General features: G+C 46.6%; 2 protein-coding genes across 2 annotated transcripts; one reads left to right on the plus strand and one right to left on the minus strand.

Annotated features, from left to right (window-relative positions):
• The first annotated feature begins 668 nt into the window (after positions 1–668).
• LOC121919294 (protein ANTAGONIST OF LIKE HETEROCHROMATIN PROTEIN 1-like) lies at positions 669–5,315 on the plus strand. The gene is made up of 3 exons (XM_042445755.1): positions 669–1,276; positions 3,104–3,681; positions 4,472–5,315. Exons 2-3 carry the CDS (start codon positions 3,124–3,126, stop codon positions 4,970–4,972), a joined length of 1,059 nt encoding a protein of 352 aa, XP_042301689.1. The 5' UTR covers positions 669–1,276; positions 3,104–3,123; the 3' UTR covers positions 4,973–5,315.
• Positions 1,916–20,401, minus strand: LOC121919735 (CAD protein-like). The gene is made up of 4 exons (XM_042446608.1): positions 20,180–20,401; positions 16,649–16,778; positions 2,303–2,445; positions 1,916–1,966 (listed from the first exon to the last, which is right to left on the minus strand). The coding sequence occupies exons 1-4, from the start codon at positions 20,204–20,206 to the stop codon at positions 1,916–1,918; spliced, it is 351 nt and encodes a 116-aa protein (XP_042302542.1). The 5' UTR covers positions 20,207–20,401.
• Between the last annotated feature and the right edge of the window lie 5 nt (positions 20,402–20,406).

The raw sequence follows: 20,406 nt of genomic DNA on the forward strand, positions 1-20,406 counted from the left end.
TTGAGGGCTCCGGCGGCTGCAGCGGGTCCCTCCTGAGGGCCGAAGTCTCGCGCCACCTTTCTGTGGTCGCGCGAGACTTCGCCCCTGGGCCGCCGCCATTTTTTCATTCAAAATGGCGGTTGAAGCCTCGCGCGACCTCGAGGAAGCGTCGCGCGAGGACTTCGCCGCCCTTTTGGACGAAAAAATGGCAGCGTCCAGAGCGGCAAAAAGCTGCGGACCTCCGGCGGTCTCGGTGGGGGTGGTCTGTGGGCGGTTGGTGGCAGCTGCAGTCGGGGCTCTCCCAGGCCTCTGCGGCCGCATCCGGCCGCGGGGCCGTAGGTTGCCGGACCCCTGTTTAAATCCTTGAAGGATGCCACATTCAGGAGGGGTAGCACGTTGTTTTCTGCTGCCTGCACGGAATACGACACCATGGAGCAAGGAGCACGCTCCAGCAAAAGAGGTTCCAGCTCAACATAGGAGGAACTTCCTGAGGAGTAAGGGCTGTTCTGGACGCGGAACCGACTCCTTCCCGGAGATTATAGTGGAGTCTCTTCCTTGGAGGTCTTTAAGCAGAGGGCCATCTGTTGGGGATGCTTTGATATGGATTTCCTGCATGGCAGAAGGAGGTTGGACTGGATCAGGGCCCATCTTGGGGTCTCTTCCAATTCTATGATTCTATGATTCTATGAAAGGCATTTGGAATTCTCATTCAAAGAGCTCTTAGGCCTCAGTGAACTACAAACCCCAGAATGCAACAGGAGGCAGCCGGAGCAGTCAAAGTGGAACAGCAGTGCTATAAGAGTGCAGTGTGGGAATGTGGGCACACTCCGCTGTGTACATTGCTTTTGGCTGTAGCTGGGTGGTTTTGACTGGGACTGCGCCAGGAGTTGGCCTTGCCCAAAGATTATTGCTGGCTGACACTCCCCAAGTCTTTTGTGGGGTTTTTGGGGCTCTGAGGCTGGGTTCTGGAAGAGTTTCTTCCTGGCTTTTTGCAAAAGAACCCATGGACTGTACTTCTGGCCCTGGGGCATGGCCTCTGCTCTGAGTTTGGTTGCCTCCTGCCATCTTAAGGAAGCGCTCGGTGTCCTTGGGAATTCCATTGCAAATACGCATTTGCAAGCAAGAAGGACGTTTGCACACGGCAACCAGGCATGTTTTTGGAAACACCTCCCTCCTTCCCTCTAAAGCAGCCACTTTGAATTGTTTCTGAAGTCCTTTCTTTCAGGAAGGCATGATCTCTTCTTCACGTCTCCTCACCTTAAGCACTTGCCACTGCCTTTCTCTTCTAATTAAAACTGTAGGTCTAATTTGTGCAATTTTGTATTAGTGAAAAAGTGAGAAGATATATATAAGACCCCAGGATACATCCCTTTTCTCACATACTTAATTAAGGGATGTATCCTGGGGTCTTAGCCCTTTAGGGGAAAATATGAAGACTGGCTTTGTCAGGAAACAACCTCCCTAGCAGAGTTTTGCCTCTCATTCCTCCCTGGCTGCTGCGGACTGAAGCCAAAACAAGGAGGCGGCATCAGGCTCCAGTTCCTCAGTGCCTTGCTGGTTCCTGCAGCCCCTAAGCCCCACAGCCTGTCTTTCCCCACAGGGCCGCTGTGGGACGCCCTCCTCCTCTGCTCTGGACGGGTGGCCCTGGGCATCTAGGAGGAGGTGCCAAAGAAGACCACGTCCTGCACTGCCAGTCCACTGCTATGCTCAGACCGTGGGACTTTCCTCTGTGGAGGCCCTGTAGTAGACCCCCAGCCTATTTGCTACTTTTTCCTATTTCTTTAATAATAAAGCTTTAAAATAAATAAATAAAAAAGAGTGACTCTGGTGGGGTCCATGTTGCTGGTTGTACAACTCAGAGCATGTGCCTTGTGCCCAGTGTGTTAGAGAGAGGCATCTTGGCACAAGAGGAGAGAGAGAGAGGGATGCGCTTCCTTCACTCGTTGGCCCAGGTGGCCTCTCTCCTCTGAAGGGTGATGCGCTGCAGCTGTGGGCAATGCTTCAATGGTTCAGCAGAGGGTGCCTCCAGATGCTCCAGCCCAAAGCAGCTCAGTGGGGATCCCCACCCCCTGCAAGCCCTGGGATGAAAACAGATAGCTGGGTAGCCCTCTTGCCCCCCCCCCCAACCTGGCTGCCTCCCCTCCTCCCTGGGAGCTGTGTGGGGCAGGGGTCCCATTGGGCTGGGCATAGCACCATATGGGAGCACTCAGCTGCACCCTCTTCTGAACTGCATCCTCCTCTCTGCCCCATTGCTCCTTTCCCCCATCCCAGGGAACAGTGGGGCCGCACACACTGGCCCCAGTCCACATGTCCCCACACCTACTTGCACAGAGACCTCCTTCACCAGGTGTGTCTGGTTTGGATCCTCAAAGGGCAGGTGTGGACTGTGGATGCCGTCCAGCACCAGTCGGCCTAGTAAAGTCCCCTTTTCCCGGATCCTCTTGGTCAGCGCTCGTGTGTCCACTCCTGCGGGGAAGGGAAGCTGTGATCCCATTTTACAGATGGGAAAGGGAGGCAGCGAGTGGGCAGCCACTGGGGGCTCTCCATCCCACACCAAAACCCACAAGGCTTGCAAATGCCAACAGGGCTGTATTTGATGCCAAAAGGGCCTAAAGCCACAGGAAGGCAGGAATGCCACCTGCTCACGCCCATCTCCACCCAGAACTCTCAGCTGTGGTGGGCATTGGGGGCGTTTCCACTTGCGATTTAAAACGATTTTAAATACAGCGGTTTGTTTTAAAGCGACTCAAAATAAAGTGATTGTTATCCCGCTTTCCAAATTGCTTTATTTGTATCGTTCCCATTTACGTTATGTTTTATTTTGATTTGCTGTAATTGACCCAGTTTTGTTCCCATTCATGGATGAATCGATGTATATTTAAACCGGTCTTGTTACTTTTTAGTTCACATTCACTTGTTTTGGCTGTCAATCAAAGAGACGTCATCATGATGTCACAATACTTCAGAGTAACATGCACCGATGTAACCTTTACCTGCGTTCCCACTACCTGACCGTTTTTAATTCGTTTTAAATTTCGCGTTTTTTTTAATAGAGCCAATGAGGAGGCGCTTAAGCTCTTAAGAGTCTTGTTATTTCCATTCTGTCTCTTACTTTTGTTATTAGCGCTGATCGTATCTAGAAGCATGGTCCCTCGCCAGGAGCTCATGAGGATGTATGTCTTAATATGCATGCTTATTCAAAACTGGATGCAGCGTAGAAGACAACTTCTAGGGATGTTTGATGGCGGTGCGCATAACGCGGAAATCCATGCTTATCTTGATATTATGGATGGCATGCTTTCTTCCTTTTTGCAACCAACTCAGATGTGCTTAGAACCAATTCTGAGAAGGTGGTGGATAAACCCCAAGACTGATGTACACTGGAACGTTTATACCAAAACTGTCTGGTCGGACTGGATGTGGAAAAGGTACTTCAGAATGCCGCGTTCAGTATTTAATATGATTGTGGAGGAGCCGCGTCCTCATCTAGCCCGCCGCGACACACGGCTGCGTAAGGCAGTTCCTGTCGATAAGCAAGTGGCCATGGCCATACTGTACCTCTGCCATAAAGGTTCCTACTCCACCGTGGCAACTTTTTTTGGAGTTGGCAAGTCAACAGCGTACAAGGTAATAATACAAGTGCTGCTATGTATGGAGATGGTACTACTCCGGAGGGCGGTTTACCTCGGTGATTACAGAAAGGTATGTTGAATTGTCTGTCTGTCTGCCTATCTATCCAATCGTTCAATCCAGTGTATACGTCTGTCTATCCTAACTGACTGACTGTCTGTCTGTCTATCTATCCATCCATCCATCCATTCAATCTGTCTATCCAGTGTTTACGTCTCTCTATCCCAGTGGTTCCCAACCTTTCTAATGCCGTAACCCTTTAATACAGTTCCTCATGTTGTGGCGAACCCCAACCATACAATTATTTTCATTGCTACATGCAAATATGTGTTTTCCGATGGTCTTAGATGACCCCTGTGAAAGGGTCATTCTACCCCCAAAGGGGTCCCGACCCACAGGTTGGGAACCACTGCTCTATCCTATCCATCCATCCATATATCTACCTATCCAATTTTCCTATCCAGTCTATCTGTATATCTATGTATCCTGTCTGTCTGTTTGTCTCTCTCTCTCTCTCTATTCCATAGCATAGGAATCATAGGAGAGACAGCATGGTATAGGGGCTTGAGCGCTGGATTATGTATCTAGCCATGAAAACCCACTGGGTGACCTTGGGCCAGTCACACTCTCTCAGCCTCTGGGGATGGCCATGGCAAAACCCTGCTAACTGGAATCCTGTTCTATCACTCACTGTTCATAGATAGCTCTGCATTGAAAAAGGAGTGGAAAATGGTTATATAGTACAAATCTGACATAATTGCTGTGTGTGAAACACAGCTTTGATGTGGTGGTTTTCTATAGATGATTTTCTATGTTTATGTTAATAATAAAGACATGATTAATTAATATGTTTCATCCTTAGGTCATGGACGGTTTTGCAGAGTTAGGATTTCCTCAAGTGGTTGGAGCAATTGATGGGTGCCATATCAAAATAACTGCACCTGTTCATGAAGATGCGCAGTACATAAATCGGAAACAGCAGCACTCAATGATTCTCCAGGGAACATGTGATCAGACCGGAAGGTTCATAGATATCGTGACTGGGTACGCAGGATCCAACCACGACACCTTCGTTGCTAAAGAATCACCCATCTTCCATGCACTCAAGGCTGGAATTTATATCCCTGGCTGTCCAACATTGACAATAGCAGGGAAGCAGGTTGGCCCGATTCTGCTTGGTGACGGTGACTATCCCATAAAGCCTTGGTTGCTAACCCCTTTTAAGGTCGGACATAGCAAGAGGGAGGGGGTCTATAACCGGAAATCATCGAAATCAAGAGTGGTGGTGGAACGTGCCTTTGGGAGAATGAAATCTAGATTTCGTGCCCTATCATGCAATCTAGACCTTGAATTGAAAATGTGAGCTCTGCGATTGCCTCCTGTGCTATTTTGCACAACATTATAAAGACCAATGGCGAAGTTCTCAAAGGACATAATGGCTCTCCTGAAAAATATGTGATTGATCCTACAAATTATGTCAGTGATGATGCCGAAAAAAAGGGGAGAGGAGAGAAGAGATGCCTTTGTTAAGTATTTTAATTCCAGAAATCGTTGAATTCAAGGTTAAATGCAATAAAACTTAGATTTAAAACGCTTTGCTATTTGCAATGTATATTTCTTGTTGGTTTGTATGCTTCCTCTGCATAAACAAATGTTACCAATTTTGATCCTCATTTTTTGAGTACACAACTTACAACAGACATGCTGCATCCACACTGGAAAAATAACTTTGTTTGGCACTGCTTTAGGTCTTTGTCTGGGCAAAGACTATGGAAATCTGGGAGTCTGTTGTTGGGTTTGGACATGTTCTGCTGTGCTTTAGCTCATTTGCACTTTGCAAGGCATGCATGCAATAACAGCGATGCAGCATGGCCAACCCAAAAATGGCACGGAATTTGAAAATGGGAACACAGTAATCTTCCAAACACACACATGCGACTACAGCTGTAGCAATGCAAAACTTTGCAAAGCAAAGGTATCACCTATGCACCATGTACTGTTTCTTTGGCGCCATTGTGTCTCACCTATCCTGGAACTCCTATTAATTTTGCAACTATGGAAAGCCAAATACATTCCAGTAATTACAAATTACATGTTTGGTGCCATGTTCTGCTTCGCTTTACCTCATTTGCAATTTGCAAAGCATGCATGCAATAATAGCGATGCATCTTGGGCAACCTAACAATAGCGCGGAAACTTAAAAATGGGAGCGCTCTACTCTTGCAAGCGCTGTGCTCTTGCAAGCGGCCCGGTTTTTAGGCGCTTAGTTTCATAGACCTACATGCAAGTACACCTGTTGCTATGCAAAACTTTGCAAAACAAATGTTTCCCCTATGCACCATGTAAAGTTAAATTGGCGCCATTGTGTCTTACCTCTCCTTGAACTCCTGTGGGACTATAAAAGGCCAGTTTGAGGGTCCTTGGGTTGTGGGTAGAGAAGATGGCGGCGGAAGGAGTTAGGAGGCTGTGTTATTGGAGAACGGAGAGGTGGAAATGATGCTAGTCATCATTAAATCTATGGCTACCGTTGTTCCTCAGCTGATGCAGTCAACTCTGAGGAAATAGACTCACATTTTCCGAAGGGTTGCTGCTAGGCTGAGGGACGACGGTGGCTATAGGCGCGACGCGGTCATGACTCGCCGCAAGTTTATGTATTTAAAATCTGATTTTTATGACCTGTTAGGCAGGCATGGGGCGAACCCCCCGATTCTGAAAAGGCAAAGGCTCCCCAATTCGATCTATTGAAGGAGCTATGGGAGATGGCGGGGTCCCCCCATCGGAGAGAGAGATTTCCCACTGGTAGGTTGATACTTTACTCCACTTACATTAAAATGTTCATTTGAAATATAAATAATAATAATAAATAATAAAATTTTTATTTTTATCCCGCCCTTCCGAGCGATCAGGGCGGCTTACAAAGTGCACCAATGTGCAAGCAACATACAAGGTTAAAAACAAACATACACAGTAAACCTTAAAAACAATAAAAAGCCCCTTAGCCCAACCTCACGGCCACGAGAGAGGAGGGAGGCCCACAGGATATTCAGTCGGGGAATGCCTGATTGAATAGGAAGGTTTTAAGACCCTTCCTAAATTGGGCCAGGGTGGTAGATGAGCGGAGCTCCGTGGGCAGCCTATTCCAAAGGGCTGGGGCAGCCGTGGAAAAGGACCTTCTTGCAGTAGAAGCTAACCTGGCCCCAGGCACCTTCAGGAGTTGCTGCCCAGATGTTCTGAGGGTGCGAGGCGGATTGTACGGAGAGAGGCGGTCCTTCAGAAATCCTGGGCCCAAGCCATTTAGGGCTTTATAGGTAATAACCAACGCCTTATATTGAGCTCGGAAGCGGATGGACAGCCAATGGAGATCTTTAAGCACAGGTGTTATGTGGCTGTTCCTGGGAGCGCCAGTGACCAGCCGAGCTGCCATGTTCTGCACCATTTGCAGCTTCCGAGTTTGGTATAAGGGTTGCCCCATGTAGAGTACATTACAGAAATCCAGTCTCGAAGTTACCAGAGCATGTACAACAGTTTCAAGGTCCCTCTGGGCCAGGTATGGGCGCAGCTGGCGAATCAGCCGAAGCTGATAACAGGTACTCTTGACCGTCGCATTCACCTGAGCAGTCAGGTGAAGGGACGAGTCAAGAAGCACCCCCAGACTGCGCACGGAGTCCTTCACGGGGAGCATGACCCCATTCAGGACAGGTGGAACCACCGCCATTCCTGGACCAGGGGAACCTATCACTAGTACCTCCGTTTTCTCTGGATTTAGTTTGAGTCGGTTTTTCCTCATCCAGCCCATTACTGACTCCAGACAGGCCACGAGAGGAGAGACCCCATCCCCAGTCACTGCATCAGTCGGAGACATAGAGAAAATGATTTGGGTGTCATCAGCGTACTGATAACCCCGCGCCCCATGTCTCCGGATGATCTCTCCCAGCGGTTTCATGTAAATGTTAAATAGCATGGGAGACAGAATGGCTCCTTGAGGGACCCCGGTTTTAAGGGCCCGCTCGCTGGAGCACACGTCTCCCAGCTGCACCATCTGGGACCTTCCAGAGAGGTAGGACTGGAACCACTGGAGCGCAGTGCCCCCGATTCCCACCTCTGCGAGGCGCCCCAGAAGGATACCATGGTCTATGGTATCGAAAGCCGCTGAGATGTCCAAGAGCACCAACAGGGACATGCTTCCCTTGTCAATGCTCAGACGGAGATCATCGACCAAGGCGACCATGGCCGTCTCAACCCCATGACCCGCCCGGAAGCCAGTTTGAAATGGGTCCAGATAATCCGTTTCATCCAAGACCGCCTGAAGCTGGATCGCAACTGCCCTCTCAATCACCTTTCCCAAAAATGGTAGCAGCGAGACAGGCCGGTAATTATTATGAACCAGGGGGTCAAGGGAGGGCTTTCTTAGGATCGGTTTTACTATGGCCAATTTGAGATCCGATGGAAATTGCCCATCCCTGAAAGATGTATTAATTATCCGGCGTAACAATAATGTTACCGCCGGTCCCCCCTGGGCCGCTAACCACGAGGGACAGGGATCAAGAGAGCAGGTTGTTTTCCGAACACTTCCGAGGATCTTGTCCACATCCTCGGTACTCACCAACTCAAACTGATCCAGTATAACATAGTCCACGGAGGCTCTGGACACTTCTACCCTAGGTTCTGCCATAACGTCGGCGTTCAGACCTTCGCTAATACGAGAAGTTTTATCCACGAAAAAGTCGTTAAACAAGTCACAGCAGGCCTTAGAAGGTTCAAGGATCTGGTTCAGGGCAGGAGGGAGCTGAGTTAGCTCCCTGACCACCCTGAACAACTCTGCCGGACGCGACTCAGCGGACGCAATACGAGCACCATAGAACGAGTTCTTTGTTGCTCGTATTGCCTCTCCGTAGTCCTCTAACAGTTGGTCTAGGAGAGTTTTGTCGTCTAAGCGAAGGTGTTTCCGCCAACGGTACTCTAGCCGTCGCAGAACCCGCTTCCTTGCCCGGAGATCTTCCGTATACCAGGGCTTACGTTTGGAAGCAGGCCTGAGAGGGCGCTTGGGAGCGATCCTGTGTATAGCCCTAGAAAGGCCGGTATTCCAAATACCGGTGAGGGCATCAACAGAGTCGCCGTCATTTCCAACCGTGAACCCCTCTAAGGCTTCTTGGAACCTCTCAGGTTCCATCAGCCTTCAAGGGTGGACCATCCTAACCGGTCCACCACCCCCGGGGGGGATCTGGGTAGAGGCCTTGATTTTCACCTCTACCAGGAAATGATCCGTCCATGACAGGGGGGAAATACAGTGCTCCCTCGGGTTACGAAATTAATTCGTTCCGCGGCCGCTTTCATAACCCGAAAAGCCTTCGTAAGCCGAAATGCCATAGGCGCTAATGGGGAAAAGCCGCGTTTCGTGCGAAAAAGCGCCGAAAAGCACCAAAAATTTTTTTCGTAACCCAAAAAAACATTCGTAACCCGGAACAATTATTTCCTATGGGATTTTTTTGTATCCCGGAAATTTCGTAACCTGGGTATTTCGTATCCCGAGGTACCACTGTATTGGCTATTTCCACCCACGGATTTTCCACCTCCGAACAGAAGACCAAATCGAGAGTATTACCCGCACAATGCGTAGGACCCTGTATCAGCTGGGACAGGCCCATGGCCGTCATGGTCTCCATGAATTCCCGAGCCGCACCAGATGGAACAAAGCTGGCCGTGAGGGAGATGTTGAAGTCACCCAGGACAAGAAGCCTGGGCGTCTCCAACATCAGCTCAGCAACCAGCTGTGTCAGCTCGTTAAGGGAGTCCGCTAATGCACGGGGTGGCCGATACACTAACAGAATCCCTAGACTGTCCCTAGCCTTTAGGGTCAGGTAAATACACTCGATATGGGTGGTCTGTCGGATGTGGTTCCTGGAGAGGGACACGGTGTTCCTATGTACCAAGGCCACACACACACCCCCCGCCCACCTAACCTGCACTGGTCCTTCACCGAGTACCCGGCAGGCAGGGCCTGAGCCCACACAGCATCCCCTTCAGGCCCCAGCCAGGTCTCGGTAATGCAAGTCAGGTCACACTTAGAGTCCTCCAGGAGGTCCTGGAGGATGTGGGCCTTGTTATTAATGGACCTGGCATTGCACAGGAGCAGCGACAGGGTTTGTGGCACGGTTGGAGAGACCCTCAGGTCCTTCAGGTTGGGAGGGGGACAGGAAGGCGAGATAGATATGATGCATCTATCCCGCCTTCCCCTGGAACGGAAGTCCCTTCTCCCACCGCCATACCTCCCCCTGCCCCACACAACCTCTATAGGGGCTCCGCCTACCAAGGTGTTATCCCCGGCCCAGGCATCCCCCACATCCCTATCCTCCCCCACCCTTCTATGGCTTTATGGGGCCGCTCTCACCAGTCCCCACCCCCACTGAAAGCGCCACAGCGGCGGCGAGAAAGAGTCCTCCTGAGCCGCTGCCCAGGTGTCAAAGGGCGGGCGGGCGGCGTCTTCAGGGGGGTGGCCGGGAGCCGGCTTTATGGGGCCGCTCTCACCGGTGTATGTGTATATATATATATATATATATATATATATATATATATATATATATATTATATATATATATTTTAATACAGGCCGGGCTCTCTCTCCACCCAGAACTCGGGCACCTTCTCCTGCCCCCTCTTTCCTTCCCCCCTTTCCAAGGCTGCTTCTCCTGCTGCTGCTGTTGCAGACCAGGATGGTATGTTAACTTGTATATAATAGGTGCATTATGAAGCATAGCTATATTGCTTTAACATGCTTTGATTGTGATTTCCTGCATGGCAGAATGGGGTTGGACTGGATGGCCTTTGTCTTCTCTTCCAACTCTACGGTTCTATGATTCTATGATTCGTTCATTCAATGTCACACTGGCTACATCTTGTTAGTATCTTAAGTATGAAGTACATCCTTTGGGAGATTTCGAAAACACTAGTCTAAGCAATAATAATAACAGGATAAACACACTGTCTCAACCACAATACAGAAATCGATGATGCATTCATTAGGGTGCATCTATAGCTAAGCAATGGATAGCTGTGTAGTTCATAGACAGTCAAGTTTTTGAATTGTTGTGGGGTTTTTTTAATAATTCAAGGAGATATTGATATATTTTTCCAATTATTAAGAAAAAAGCCCTTTAGTGTAGAATAAATCCCAGTTATTTTAAGAGCCAGGCGCAGTGATGATGTGCCAGAGCCAGGGAACCTGGGAAGCAGCTGGGTCAGTACTTTAAACAAATCTTGCATTGCCTCTTATTTTAAAGGCCATGAAGGTAATCACCTCAATAGTCAATTGTTCAGCAATCAACTAGAAATGTATGTTCCTCTGTATATGTGTATAGGCAACGAATGCCTAGAGGCTCATGTATATGGCCTCCATTGTTGTAAAATGAACACTCGCAGCAATGTGTATGCATTCATGGCAGATGGATTTGCCCCTTTACCCTTGCAGTCAATTGAGATCATTGCTATTGCACTGGTAAACTTGATGTTGCAGCTATATATATGTATAGGGAAGCAAAAGCGACTTTTTCTCCCTAAGTCTGTATGCGCATGGTAATTAGTGCGCTTGTTCCTAGCTCCTAGAAATTATCCAAATGAATATTGCTTGGTGGCAGATGGAGGTTAACGGCATTTTTCTTGCTTCCTTGGCTAGAAATGGTTAGAATCCATCTAAATGGGATGAATGCCCTTCATACATAAAAACATAGATAAATATATGCATATGTATATCTCACAATTACCAATCAGGAATGTGACTTATGCTGATTTGCAGCATTATACCTGAATGTTATACAGTGGTACCCCGGGATACGAATTACCCAGGTTACGAATTTTTCGGGTTACGAAAAAATCCCATAGGGATTTATTGTTTCGGCTTACGAAGGTTTTTTCGGGTTACGAAAAAACCTCGGCGCTATTTTCCGCCACCGGAGGGCAGCAGAGAGCTATTTTTCCATTAGCGCCTATGGCAATTCGGCTTACGAAGGTTTTTCGGGTTACGAAATTAGCCGCGGAACGAATTAATTTCGTAACCCGAGGTACCACTGTACAGGCGCATGGTATTAGGGACATTCATTCCTGCCAAAGAGCCAGGAGAAAGCTGTTCTTGTTCTGGTCCAGTAACTAATATTTACAGTTTTGACTGGCTTATTAATTAAACGAAACGCTGCTGATGTGCCAATACTTACAAGTGGAGATTTGATTCGCATTTATAATGCTAGTTTCAGGGTTAAGATTTAATTAATTGGAATTCAGGGTTATTTTTTCTTTTTAAGTAATCATTTCTTAAACTCGGGTTTTGTGAAAAGTGTGGTTACTTCACACATGGCATTGCCATTTTATTCATTCTAGAATCAATCAATCAATAAACCAACCCTTGGGGACACGGTGCCCAGACAGTCCTGGGAGCATATACCACAACACCATTTTTGTTGTTGCTGTTGTTGATCTGTTTTGTTTTGCAAACACATTCAGGACAGTGATTTATCTAACTGCCACGTATTGTTATAGTTGGAACTCTAGAGGAGAGGATGCCGCAGCTTCCTTCTCCTGAGCAAAGTCAGTGTAGCTGCTCTTCGCTGCTTCAGTTTGATCCATTTTTAAAACTACTCTCAGTATTAATACATCCTTTTTTCATATGTTCTATTTGCAATTAGGGAAAGAGATGAAAGTGATGATCGAGACCAAAGCTGGATTGCGGCCTCAACGCTGGTTCACCATTAATTATCTGTTGAAGTTCCTGATCGTTATGCTGTTAATAGTGACAAGGTTTTTTTTGGTTGGTGGTTGTTATGCTTCCCATCCACATCACTGCTATGCATTTAATAGTAGTGATCCTGTTATGTTTTATAAAAATGCTCTTAAAAGTTGCAGGAAGCAAAAAATTATATCTATGTTGTTATTATTAATGGTTTGCTATGTAATAGTTTTGAGATCTATATGTAAAATAGATCACATATGCAATGTTATTTATTACTGTTCTATAAATATGTACATTGTTATTGCACTATCATAATGTGAGAGCTATGCAATAAGTATGGACTGGTTCCATGCCATGCTGAGCAGCAACTTACCAGTTGTTTACACAACAGCTTCTAAGGGACCTGAAGGAAATACTTACCTTGTTTTTGCCCAATGAAATCTACATGGTACTGGAAATAATAGCTATTACATTTGCACTCCTTATTGAAAATGTATGCACTTGGGCAATGCAGTATCTTAATTTCTGTGACAACATTAGTTCACAACACCAGACTTTCAATGTTTACGTATGATGTATTTAAATCATATCTCATCACTATGTGATGATGCCATAATTATACCTTCACTGTGACTGACTTCTACTTGAAATCCTGTGAGAGATGTTCCTACCCAGACATAATTTTTTTTTTGGGGGGGCTATGTCTTCAGATAATGCTTTTCTACACAAATCATTGTTTGTTTACATGTATGTAAACATTTACTGACCTCCCAAAAGTAGAGATTACTGATGGTTATATTCTACTGCAATTTAATGGTTCCTCAGAATGTAAACATATGGAATGTGGGCATTATCTAACTCAAGAAAGATATGTGCCTTAACAGTAGGTTTTACGCAATACATCTTTATGTACAAAACCAACGTTCACTGATCATATCCACCTCATTTTCATCTTTACTGTTTCTGGTCATAAGCTCTTTAATACGCCTTTCTTGACCAGGTTTTCTTAATTGCACTATTAGAATTTGGAATAAAATTTAATTGTTACATAAAACAAGTGTTTGTTTTCCTATTTATATATATTTAAGAAATCAGTATTAGCTAATATTAGGAGTGAGAATCAGAAAGCAGCAATACAACCAATTTTAGGAATTAAAAAATTAAGCCTGTTTCTGGACTATGGTCCCACAAAGGAAAAGAGGGAGAGGCAAAGCAATCGTTCTACTTGGTATTTTTATTTGGCCATAGGTCTATGTATTCTATGCCTTGCACATTAATGTGTGGGTAGAAAGCAGTATCTAAGGGAACATACCATCCAATACATCATGGAGAAAGGGGGATAGCTTTCTCAACAATTCTTTGGGGCCTTGTTTTGCAAGGTATTGCCAAATTATTACTTGTAGACGGTTGGCCTGTATTTTGTGGCAAGGGCTCAGATGCATCAGTTTCCAGCAAGCCAGAGTCATCTTCAATGGAGTGCTGTTGCTGTGAAGCAATTGGCACTTTTGCTGGAACCTGGCTGCTCTCGGACATTCCCTTTTTCCTTATGCGCTTAATGACCCTGACCGTGTTGCTTAAAGACTGAGGTAACATCTTTTAAAACACCTATTAGCTCTCTGAAATCAGGCCTAGTTTCCTCCAGACATCTTTCCTTGAACCTCATTTCTGCCACAAAACTTTCCTGACTACGTCCCAACATACGGTCCAAGTTCATTTTGGAGCTCTCCATCATTTGCTCAGCCATTTTCTTGGAAGCTGAGCGTTCCTTCTTTCGGCGAATCAGTGCCAGTCGTTCGGCCGGCGTGAGGCTCCGCAGTTGTCTCGTGCCGTAAGTTTCTGTAAGAAGATGACATTTGCAAAGAAGGACAAGAGTTTTAAAGATCAAGTTATGTATATGGTATACTGTATATATGGATAACCTAACAACATGCTGATTGCAGCATTTGTAACAAAAGTACGCTCTTGTCTCAAAAGCATAGCTATTTCTACATATTTTTCTAATTTTGACAATGACAATCTACTTTTCTCTCGCATTCTTACAAAAGGAAAGGTTTGTTATTTTAAGGTTGAAAAGCATAATAGACCAGTAATAATAGGAGTATAACTGTGCAGGTCCAAAATCTCCATTACTTTCAATCACAGAACAATAAACCAGTAACATTAGATTCAAAATAATTTGAAAGTAACGAATTATATGATAATAAAGTCCTGTGAAAAGAGATATAAATACGTTTATGCATAAACGGAAAGAACACAAGTAGTTCTTAGGGTCATGTTCTTCATCAGAAGAAATATGTGCATCAACCTCATCTCCCTGCTTTCCATTTGTTTCGTTGAGTTTGCGTCACATCCTCCTCATCTTCAACCTCTGTCAAGGTTAAGACATGGGAGGCTCCTGGCTGTGCCTCTGTGACATGGACCAGAATAACAGAACAATAATGTACATCGATAGCAGTTATTTATACAAACATAGTTTTTTGCTTTCATATCAGTTTCAGAAGGTATACAAACATACTGGATTATTTCATTAACATATCAAACACATATCCATCACATCTATTAATAATTAATATGCCTTTGAAGCAAATCAAAGAATATTATGTATTGCGACTCTTCAGAACAACAATAAAACCTACACCATTTGCAACGAAATGGTAAGAAATGTATTGAGTTACATTATTCACGATGTTTGAGATACAGTGCTTTAAAATAATGTAAAATATTACCTTGGGAAAACAAATCCTCAGAACCATCCTCCGCTGCAAAACTCGCAGAAGCCTGTGTCTGGGGGGCATTTCCGGCGGATTGCCTTTTTCCTCACGCTTCCTAATCTCTAGACCATTACCTGCAACTCGTCTGATTGCCTCGACGCTGGAGTCGCCTGCAAAAATATCCTGCCGCTCCCTATAGAAAGGCATGGAAACAGCCCCCATTCCACTAGTATTAGCAAGCTGGCGGGATTTTTTAAACGCACATTTCAATGCCTTGGCTTTTGTTCTACATTCCTGACTCGTTCTCTGATAAGCTCTACTCCGGAGTTTAGAAGCAATTTTTTCATAAACGCAGATGTTTCTACGGTTTTTACTAAGCTGCATCTGCACTGTCTGTTCCCCCAAAAAGAAATCAAATCCCTCGTCTCCTCAAATTTCCAACTAGCGCTTCTTCCGCCAATTTTAGAGTATTCCTCCATTGATTAATGGGGAAAATTTTTAAAAAGCCAAGAGAGGCTGCAGCAGCAAAAGCAAAAGCAAAAGCAAGCGGCTTTGCCAAAAGTGTTTTTGAAAATGGCTCTCTCAGGAGGGCGGGATAAAAGGTAAGCAATGCCAGGAAAGGTGATCCTGCCCCACCGGAGAAGCCATCCTAAAAGGTGTCTCCATGACAACTGGCAATATCCCATTTCCGGTCCTTTGTTCTCGCAGGGACCAAATGGAGAAACAAAAAACCTACTACAGGACCAAACATCCATCCGCCATTCTTCATTTGCCAAAACCCCAGAGATGGTAAAAAGAAAAAGCTTCCAGTGACAGCCTATTCCCTAAACCCTAAGGAAGGCTAATAAATGAAGGCTATCCATCAACATTTTGTATTCCCGAAAAAGGCACTTATGTTATCAATATAACGCTATTACTTTACGTGTATTGTTTACTGAAGGAAAAAACATTTATAACACATCAAAACATTAGGAAGATGGCACATCATCAAAATAAAAAGCCTCTCTGCAGGAAGGCGCATTAAACAGAAAAGGCTACACACTTTGACAGATGCAGGCGCTTCAGGTGACCGAGTGCCTATGCGCCTGTGGACTTTTTAACATGTTTAAAAAATATTATGCATTTAACACACTTACCTGCTTAGCGCACAGACCTCCACGGACAAAGGGGCAAGGGAGGGAAAGATGGCGGCGGCGATGACGGATGGGGACAAAAAGGGCGACTCCCCTGAGACAGCCCATTGCGCTCCGCTCCTCCCATCCTGTGGAACCCGAATCAGACACCGAAACGTTCCCATTTAAATAACGCGATTCGTATCTCGGATCAAGGGATAACCCGGGGTAAAACCTACTATTTTTTGTGCCGGTTTATAGGCTTCTGATCCGGTTTAAATGTTTGGATTCGAATCAGATTCGAAACGCAGTGGGAACGATAGCGGGTTATTCTAGAACTGTTCTAGAATTAATTCGGGATTGAGTGGGAACAATACACCTTGGATTCGATTTGTAAACCGGTGTATAAGCGAGTGGGAACGCGCCCATTGTGTCCCTGACGGGAAAGGCCCAGATCACTTGAGAGTGCCAGCCCAAGGCTTGCCCTGCCCACCATTTACCTTCCAGGCCTGGGACCCCCTGTTCCTGCAGCCACTGGTCGAGGGAGTGCTTGGCACTCCAGTGGCTGGGATTTCGGGCACACTCGCCCACGATGAGGGCGGCCACATGGATGCAGCTAGACTCGAACCACTGAGGGAGACCAAAGACAACTCAAATTAAAGCCCAGAAAGCGGTCGAGGAAGAGGAGAAGTGAACATGAACAACCTCTAGATCTCACCAGAGACTCTCATCAGCCCCACTAAGCCAGCATAGCCAATGGGGAAAGGTACTGGGACTATAGTCCAACATCTTCCCTCCATGTTGGGGAAGAGCCCAGAACTAAGGGCAGCCTTCCCCTGGTGTCTTAAGACTTCAGCTCCCACAATCCACCAGCCAAGGGATTCTGGGAACTGTAGTCCAGGACACCTGGTCAGTGCCTGGAGGAGAAAGACTGCCTCTACCTGGAGAAGCCCAGGATCAGAAGCACGGCCTTCTCCCTGCCAGCAGGGACTTTGCAACTGGGTTATGTCCTCACACTGGTGGCAGGGTCCAGGCAGGCCCTCACTTTGCCCACAAAGAAGCTGCCCCACAACCCTCCCTCCGCAAGAGCACCTTCTTCCCACTCTTCCTGTCTCACCTCCACCAGCCTTGACCAAGTGCCAGCTGCCAGAGCATGGAGGAGGGTCTGTGCCCATTGCAGAGATGCCGCAAAACTTCAGGCTTTGCCAAGGGAAATCTCTCCCCCCCCCCCCCTCCACCAGTCTGGAGACGCCTGGGCTTCTCCAGCTGCACCTCCTCAACTTCTGGATCTCCATGGGAAGCCAAACTCTGTGGCATTGAGAGGGCAGAGCATGTGTGTGAGTGTCAGGCTGAGTAAGACCCAAATCAACCCCTCAATTGAGCATAATACAGCATAATTATCTAAAGGACAATCCCCAGCTCTCTCCTTGCAGCAAAACAACAACCTGTTAACAATTCCATGTCCAAAATGGTTATGCTCTAGGCTGCTGCAGCCAGGTGTTCCGGGGCATTGGAGCCGGCATAAAATGCTCTGCTGCCCTGCTCTGCGCCCTCCTGCTCTGGGCCAATGCAGCCTCATTTTCCATCTCAGCCTTCTGTGCAGGAGGAGGAATTCCAAAATGCCCTCCCATTTCAGGCGTGACTAAGAAGCATGCATTGAAAGATATAGCCAAGTTGGTCTGTAAAATCAGTATGTAGACAGCTCTTGCAGCACCTTTGAGACTCACTGAAAGAAAGACATTGGCAGCAGGAGCTTTCCTAGACCAAAGTCTACTTCCAAACGCATCTGAGGAAGCAGACTTAAGTCTATGAAAGCTCATGCTGCCGATTTCTTTCAGTTAATCTCAAAGGTGCTACAAGATCTCTCTACAACTAAGAAGCATCAATTTACATTTACGTTAGTGCTGCCAGCTTTTGTTTTGTCACGTCCTGCAAAAATGGAGGACATACGTGGCGAAATAGAGGTTAAAAACACTCCTAGAAATGTGGATTCATTGCATGTAGTTTAGTTACAGGCGTACAGCATGTAGCTGTGTTTTATTACCTACTGAACTGTATCCTTCTGATGAACTCATCCTCCTTCAAATGCCTTCCTGACTTGCAAGATACTGATAGGATCCTGAGCAAGACAAAGGAGATGGGGATTGCTCTCCTGTCCTTACTCCGTCCATGACAGCGACCGCGCAAAAGCCTTTCATAACTTAGCACTGATCCTGTCATTGAAGCAGCATTGCATTAACATAAATTCCCATTAATGCCAAATGATGGGCAATGCCACTTCAATGATGGGACAATGACAGGATCAGCGCAACGTCATATGAAAGTCTTTAGCGTGATGTAATCTGAAAGTCCTTCCCAGAATCACACAGGAAAGACGGGACAGGGAGGGGTCAATGAGGTCCCACCCCCCCCCACTTGATAATCTCCATAGGTTTAATATTGTACTCATAGAATCATAGAGTTGGAAGAGACCCCAAGAAGGGCCCTGATCCAGTCCAAGCCCCTTCTTCTGCCATGCAGGAACTCTCCTTCAAAGCATCCTCTGTGACAGATGGCCATCCAGCCTCTGCTTAAAGGCAGCCTCCAAAGAAGGAGACTCCACCACAATCTCCGAGGAAGGAGAGTGTTCCTCTGTCAAACAACCCTTACTAATATTGAGCTGGAATCTCTTTTGCTGGAGCTTCCATCCATTGCTCCGTTGGGTCCTATTCTCTGGAGCAGCAGAAAACAAGCTTCCTCCCTCCTCAGTATGACCTCCCTTAAACTGGGGTTTCATATCACCCCTTAACCTTCTCTTCTCCAGATCCCTAACTCTGCCAGCAACAAACCCTTGACTGAATCCACATTTAAATGTTCATTCCATTTGTCCGTTCTGCAGTGTGTCTTCAAGCAGCAATTTGCCTAACGCTCTTGCTGTCCTTTTCCTTTGCCATGTCCTACATTTCAACCTTCTCTCCAGGAGGAATTCCAAAAGCCTCCATTTTGGGCATGACTAAGAAGGCCATTAGTAACACCAAGTTTCCCTTCCAGAAATTCATCTGCTTGGCAGCCTGTCCTCATTGCAAACAGGAGCCAGGATGGATCCTCCTAGAGCTCTTCCTTTCCAGGAGCAGCAGCAGCAGCAGCAGCAGCAGGCAAGACTCGCACTCAGAGCTTGAGGCGCATTTGTTTCTCGGAAGGGAAAAGGACAGCAAAGCGGTGTCAGGCAATGGGCCGCTTGAGGACACACTGCCCAGGATGGATGGGTTCTCCCCAGGATTTCAGCACAATGCAGAAATGGGAGGCATGGCTCAAATGTGGGTCCAGTCGAGGGTCTGTGGCTGCTGGCAGAGTGCAACGTCCAGAAGCCTTCCTCTTGCTCCCATTCTCTCAGTCTATTGCAGAGGTAGGCAACCTGCGGCCCGCGGGCCAGATGTGGCCCGGCGAGGCCTTGGGACCGGCCCCAGCCCGGTCCTGCCGCCGATTGCCGCCGGGGCCTTTGGCCTCTCGCGCGTAGGGGCAATTGTCTATAGAAGCGTCAGAAACATGCATTTATATTAACATTTTTTTAAAAATCAGCAATTTTTTTCGTGTGTCCTCCACTTTTTTAAAAAAAGTGTCCACCATTTGAAAATTTTGTCCTACATTTGTCCTGGTTTATTTATATATTTAATTTTGTACAAAAAATTATTTATTTATTTATTTATTGGCTTCGGCCCCCCAGTTGTCTGAGGGACAGCAACCCGGCCCCCGGCTCAAAAAGGTTGCCTACCCTTGGTCTATTTCCAATTAAGCCCCGAAGGCATTTGAATGAAGAAGATGAGTTCATCAGAAGGATATTATTATTGTTATTACTGTATTATTATTATTATTAGACCTCCTTCCTTAGAGGTCTTTAAACAGAGGCTGGATTGCCATCTTTTGGGGATGCTTTGATTTAGATTTCCTGGACTGGACAGCCCTTCTGGTCTCTTCCAACTCTATGATTCTATCATTGTCCAACTTTACAGTTGAGCATGTCATAAATTAAGCCCTGTGCCATGAATTTACACCTTGATTTCCTGCTCTCTGGCCTCCATTGGCCGGCGATGATGACGTCAAGGCCCCCCTTTCACCATCATCATCATCATCATCATCATCATCTCTTCGGGATAAAAGGCTGTCTTTCCAGCGGACGCCACTAGATGGCGGCAAGGGAGCGAGGCCGGCTCTAGCTCGGCTGCCATGGCGACCGCGTGACGCAAAGGGGCGTGCCGCGCAGCGCAGCGCCACGTGACGG

This window comes from Sceloporus undulatus, chromosome 1, assembly GCF_019175285.1.
Source record: "Sceloporus undulatus isolate JIND9_A2432 ecotype Alabama chromosome 1, SceUnd_v1.1, whole genome shotgun sequence".
NCBI classification, from domain to species: domain Eukaryota; kingdom Metazoa; phylum Chordata; class Lepidosauria; order Squamata; family Phrynosomatidae; genus Sceloporus; species Sceloporus undulatus.